The sequence below is a fragment of the Mustela nigripes genome, chromosome 6, assembly GCF_022355385.1.
Source record: "Mustela nigripes isolate SB6536 chromosome 6, MUSNIG.SB6536, whole genome shotgun sequence".
NCBI lineage: Eukaryota > Metazoa > Chordata > Mammalia > Carnivora > Mustelidae > Mustela > Mustela nigripes.
In genome coordinates, this window is record NC_081562.1 from 90,619,997 (window position 1) to 90,626,884 (window position 6,888).

A 6,888-nucleotide genomic window follows, 5' to 3' on the forward strand; every position below is an offset into this window, starting at 1 on the left:
CCAACTGAGCCACCCAGGTGTCCCAATTAGGTTCTTTATAGTTAATAATAATGTATCAATCCAACAACATATCAATAAATGTGTCAGTTCACTGATTGTAATGAATCTAAATATTAACATGATTATAGGAGAAATTGTGTTGAGGACATATAGGAACTCTACCTTCACATTTTTTATAGTTCTAAAACTGTCCTAACTACATAATTTATCCAAAAAAAGAGAAAAAAAGAACCTTGATGATATCTTAATTTGAGTTTTGTTGAATCTATCAATACATTTGTTAAATATTGATACCTTAAAAATATTAAGCCTTCTAAAACATGAGGATTTCATAACTTTCTGCTTAATTATATGCTGATGTTTTAAATTCTACATCACAAAGAATTGGTTTACTTATTTTTCATTGAAACATAACTAACATACATGTTATATTAGTTTCAGGTATACAACATATCCAACAATTCCACACATTATTCAATGTTCATCACAATAAGTAGTATACTATATATTATCATAATAATATTTACTATACTCCTTATGCTGTAGTTTTCATCTCCATGAATTATTTATTTTATAACTGGAAATTTGTGCCTCTTAATCCCCTTTATTTATTTCACCCATCCTTCCATCCATCTTCCTACCCTGGCTGGCAACCACTAGTTTGTACCCTGTAGTTAGAGGTCTGTTTTTTCTGTTTAATCACTTGTTTTGTTTTTTTAGATTGCATATATAAATGGTATTTGTCTTTCTCTGACTTCTTTCATTTATCGTAATACCCTATAGGTCCATCTATGTGGTTGCAGATGGCAAGCCCTCATTTTTTCCTTTTTTTTTTTTTTTTCTTTCTTTTTTTTTTTTTTTTTGGCTGAGTAGTATTCCATTGTATATATATCACATCTTTTATTTTCCATTCATCTATCAATGGACACTGGGTTGCTTCCATATCTTAGCTATAATGAATAATGCTACAATAAGTGAGAGGTGCATGTATCTTTCTGATTTAGTGTTTTTTGTTTTCTTTGGATAAACATGCAGTAGTTAGATGACTGAATCTTATGGTATTTTTATTTTTAATTCTTTGAGGAACTTGCATGCTTTTTTCCATAGTGGCTATCACAATTTAGATTCCTATCAAAGGGCATGAAAAGATTCTCTTTTCCTGCACATTCTTACTAGCAGAGTTTCTTGCCTTGTTGATTCCAGCCATTCTGACAGTTGTAAGGTGATATCTCATTGTGGTATTGATTCGTATTTTCCTGATGATTAATGATGTTGAGCACAATTTCATGTGTCTGTTAGCCATCTGTACAACTTCTTTGGGAAAATCGCCTACTCAGAATCTCTGCCCAATTTTTATTTGGGTTAATTGAGGGTTTTCTATGTTGAGTTGTATAATTTCTTTATATATTAGGATATTAACTCCTTATTGGATATATCATTTGTAAATATCTTCTCCTATTCAGGAGGTTGCCTTTTCATTTTGTTAATGGTTTCCTTCACTGTACAAAATGTTGCAGGTTTTCTTTTGTTTGTTTGTTTGGTATACTCCTAATAGATTGTTTATTTGTTTATTGGCAATAGATTTTTATTAACAAAATATTTGAATAGAACATTTTATATCCTTGTGGCCCCTTCTTCTTGCAGTTTTCTGCTTCTTCACAAGGTTACCTGTAATTGAATTATAGTGCCTCAGCAGATGTTTATCTCAGGTAAAAATAATATAAGACTGAGCACCTGGGTGGCTCAGTTGGTTAAGCAACTGCCAGGTCATGATCCCAGAGTCCCATGATTTTGTACCATATCAGGCTCCCATCTCACATGGGGAGTCTGAGTCTGCTTCTCCCTCTGACCTTCTCCCCTCTCATGCTCTCTCTCACTCTCTCTCTCCCAAATAAATAAATAAAATCTGTTTTTTTTTTTAAGATTTTATTTATTTGACAGACAGAGATCATAAGTAGGCAGAGAGGCAGACACAGAGAGAGGAAGAAACAGGCTCCCTGCAGAGCAGAGAGGCTGATGCGGGTCTCAATCCCAGGACCCTGGGACCATAACCTGAGCCAAAGGCAGATGCTTTAACCCACTGAGCCACCCAGGCTCCCCAATAAATAAAATCTTTAAAAATATATATATAACATTGACAATATGAAAATTCCAAGACTGCTTTTCCCTCACTGCTATTCTCTGCACCTCTACACCTCTCTGACATTTAATGTTTTTTTGGAGGGGGAGATGAACCATGAGAGACTGTGGACTCTGAAAAACAATCTGAGAGTTTTGAAGAGGTGGGGGGTGGGTGGATGGGAAGTTGGGTGAGCCTGGTGGTGGGTATTATGGAGGGCACGTATTGCATGGAGCACTGGGCGTGGTGCATAAACAATGGATTCTGGTACACTGAAAAGAAATTTAAAAAAATTAAAAAATAATTTCCCATGGGGCGCCTGGGTGGCTCAGTGGGTTAAGCCGCTGCCTTCGGCTCAGGTCATGATCTCAGAGTCCTGGGATCGAGTCCCGCATCGGGCTCTCTGCTCAGCAGAGAGCTTGCTTCCCTCTCTCTCTGCCTGCCTCTCCATCTACTTGTGATTTCTCTCTGTCAAATAAATAAATAAAAATCTTTAAAAAAATAATAATAATAATTTCCCTAGGCTACCTAATTAAAATTATTCAACTAAATGTTAGAATATACTCCTCAGGAACATCTCTCTCCAGAGACATTTTAATTGCTTTTTCTAAGAATCTCCTGTGACTATTTTGAGGGGTGGAGGGAAGATAAAACGAGTCTGTTTGTTTTGGAAACAAGAGTTGGAAAACCAACTTTTCCCACTGGAAGGGAAGAATAAGTTTTTTTTTGTTTGTTTGTTTTTTGTTTTTTAACAAAATTACAACTCATCTTTATTTTACCAAAGTTACTGGGAGTCAGGTAAAATGTTATATTAGTAGGTCTCCCTAGAATCTAGAGTTAGGATATTTTTCTTTTCTTTCTTTTTTTTTAATTTATCTATTTGACAGATAGAGATGACAAGCAGGCAGAGAGGCAGGCAGAGAGAGAGAGACAGAGAGAGAGGAGGAAGCAGGCTCCCTGCTGAGCAGAGAGCCGGATGCTGGGCTCCATCCCAGGACCCTGAGATCATGACCTGAGCTGAAGACAGAGGCTTTAATCCACTGAGCCTACCAAGCACCCCAGGATATTTTTATTTTCATAGAAATTTGGGGAAATAAGGGGTACTAAATGCTGGCTCGTGGACTGTGTAACTTAGGATAGTTCCTTACATTTCAAGGATTTTCTCTCTCAAACATTTTTTTCATTCCTATGCAGATCACCTCATTCCTATATCTGTTATTTCTTGATTCTCACTCATGGCTTTAGCCTCTCCTTTTGAACGAAGAGCAGCAAAATATGCAACTTTGTCACCTCTATTTGCCTATTTCACGGTAACTAGTGCCTCGATCCACATTTTGCTCCTTCTTTTACTTATTTATTTTGAGAGTCTAACCCACATTCCAGGAAAGTTCAGTCTCTGGTTCTCCATGTTACCAGGCAGAAATTTAGAGCAGAGGTCCATTTTGCTGCTCCTCTCTCCATAACTCTGGCTTTATTCCTAAACAACAGCATAGTGCCAGAAATACTGCTACCCAATGAAAAACTTTTGCAAGACCATTTGAGTCTCAGCCTTTCAAACTAAACATGAATTGACTACATGAAACAGTCTGTAAACCTGTTTCCACTGTGTCACCAGCTGTTTCCTGGATCACCAGTTACAGATCCTCTTGAATACTTTGTTTGCAGCTTCTACCAGCAAATGGGGCTGTGTCAACTTTCTATGACGGCTTCCCCAATGTCAGGAATAAACTCTTTTCTAAAGTTATTCTTCAATATGTGTCATCTTTCTCTATGTGACCAGGATCATCCTACCAAATTCCACCTACACACTACAGAAATAGCTTCTTGCATAATGAAATTAAAGGCAGAAAAAAATTGTGAAGTCTATAAAAAGCTCCAGAAGGAAAGACTCAAACACAGACACTCAATTAAACTAAGGCAACAGAACATTTGGATTTGAAAAGCCAAACTGTTACCACAGAAGATTATTTAACTTTAACTATATTTTTCATTTCTTACCTCATTTACTTTTTTCCATTTTCTAATCAATTTGTAACTTAAATCACTTAAATGTTTCCCTTTGAATATCTTCTAAAAAGTAGTAGACTGTTATTTAATTTAAAAAGGAAAAGTTTTAATTATTGGTTTATTTAGGATTATATAAATTTCAGATTTTATAGCCTTGATTCTTTTGTTAAGTTATTAATTCTCTATTTAGGCAGGATGGATATGAAACATCCTGAGTAAACTGTATAAACTATTTAAAAAGCAAATTTCAAATGTTCTTTTTAAAGAAAATTCATTATAACATGGCCATTAGTAAAATATTTTAAATAAAAATAAAATAATATCAGGTGCCTGGGTGGCACAGTGGGTTAAAACCTCTGCCTTCAGCTCAGGTTATGATCCCAGGGTCCTGGGATGGAGCCCTGCACTGGACTCTCTGCCCTAAGGGATACCTATTTCCTCCTCTCTCTCTGCCTGCCTCTCTGCCTACTTGTGATCTCTGTCTGTCAAATAAATAAATAAAATCTTTAAAAATAAGAGAGAAAGAAAGTGTTTGAAATAAAATAATATCTTATATTTTATAGTTTTGATACACATAAGAACAAATTTTTAAAGAAAGTAAAACATTTGATAAATATATTTTTCATATACAGATGTGTTCATGAGACCTATCAAGTAACTTACTCAATGTTAAATGGCTAATGGTCTAAAAGGAAGATACTAGGCATAAGTTTCTTTGTGCTGGCTCATATATATTTTCAAAATTCAATGCAATTTGATGGACAATTCATTGCTCCATATATGTCTTACATACTTTTTAAACCAGCAGAAGTGCAAAAGAAAATAAATAAATAAATAATCCTGGGGATGCATGGGTGGTCAGTGGGTTAAAGCCTCTGCCTTTGGTTCAGGTCATGATCCCAGGGTCCTGGGATCTAGCTCTGCATCAGGCTCTCTCTGCTCAGCAGGGAGCCTGCTTCCCTCTGTCTCTCTGCCTGCCTCTCTGCCTACTTGTGATCTCTGTCTGTCAAATAAATAATTAAAATCTTAAAAAAAAAATAATCCTGAACTCACAAAAATCATTGTTTTTTGTTTGCATTTACAGACTTAGAAGAAGTCAGCAGTAAGAAATGAAAAATCAAACATCTGTGAAAGAGTTCATTCTTCTAGGATTAACAAATGACCCAAAACTAAATATTTTGATTTTTCTATTTCTGTTTTTCACATATATACTGAGTTTAGCTGGAAACCTGACAATTATAACCCTCACTCTGGTAGATCCTCACCTTAAAACTCCCATGTATTTCTTCCTTAGGAATTTCTCTTTTCTAGAAATCTCATTCACAACAGTTTGTATTCCTAGATTTCTGGTCATCATTATAACGGGAGATATGACCATTTCCTATAATTCTTGCATGGCACAGGAGTTTTTCTTCATACTCCTTGGCGCAACAGAATTTTTTCTTTTGACTGCTATGTCTTATGATCGGTACGTAGCTATCTGCAAGCCACTGCATTACACAACAATAATGGACAGCAGAGTCTGCAACCAGCTTGTAATTAGCTCTTGGCTAGCTGGATTTCTCATTATCTTTCCACCTGTGATCATGGGACTTCAACTGGATTTCTGCGACTCCAACATCATTGACCACTTCACTTGTGACTCTTCTCCTATATTGTCGATCTCCTGCACAGACACAACATTCCTAGAGCTCATGGCATTCTTCCTGGCAGTATTCACACTCATGGTAACCTTAATATTAGTGGTTCTTTCCTATGTATTCATCTTTAAAATGATTCTGAGAATCCCTTCTGCTGAACAGAGGAGAAAGGCCTTTTCCACTTGTTCCTCACACATGATTGTTGTCTCTATTTCTTATGGAAGTTGCATTTTCATGTATGTCAAAACGTCAGCAAAAGAAGGAGTGGGTTTGACCAAGGGTATAGCTGTGCTCAATACCTCTGTTGCCCCAATGCTAAATCCTTTTATTTACTCCTTAAGGAACCAGCAGGTAAAGCAGTCTTTTAAGAACTTAACCAACAAATGCTTCTCAAATAAACTGTCATCATAGAGAAATCCATGACCTCAATTTTAAATAGAACCTATGTCTAACACAATATTAACATTGCTATATTCTCCAATCACTGTGATATTCAACTTCCTTTCCTTCAACTCTTATTCTCCATTTATTCTATTTTGGCCTCACTTAGTTCAACTATCCTTTCCCATTTACATGCCCTAAAAATTTTCTAAGCATGAATGATTTGATGTCACATAAATGAGGATAACACTTAACAAGAATGCCAGAATTTAGTTTTAACAATCATTGGAAGAACTTTCTCTTTGTACACCAATCAAAGTGAGGCAAAATCCTAAGCAATCCTAAAAAGCTCTTTCTTCCAGTGCTTAAGCATTCAGTATTACAGTAATTTCATCTGTGGGGTAAAGTCTCCTATGTCTACTGTGCCTTTATTTGTCCTTGTATCTCCTGGGGTTTTTATATTATAAATGTTGATCAATGCTATTTGGGGCATAGGCATTATATCATCATCGTGAATTTAATCCTTTAATATTATAACAAAGCTTGTTTAATGTCTTTTGGGGGTTAAATTCCAAAGTGACTATAAGCATGGCATTGCCATTTCTGTAAGATCCCAATATTTTCAACACGAAGCATTTTGAGTGAACTACACTGATGATTATTCCACAGCCCATTATTTTCTTTTAATGCGCTGATGCTGAGCCTGCAGCTTATCAGAAACTCCCTTGGAAGGAACCTGGT

The 6,888-nt window shown here is 35.9% G+C and overlaps 1 protein-coding gene across 1 annotated transcript; it reads left to right on the forward strand.

The window, feature by feature from the left end:
• The first annotated feature begins 5,235 nt into the window (after positions 1–5,235).
• Positions 5,236–6,177, forward strand: LOC132020368 (olfactory receptor 6C76-like). The gene has a single exon (XM_059404530.1). The coding sequence runs from the start codon at positions 5,236–5,238 to the stop codon at positions 6,175–6,177; it is 942 nt and encodes a 313-aa protein (XP_059260513.1).
• The last annotated feature ends 711 nt before the right edge of the window (positions 6,178–6,888 follow it).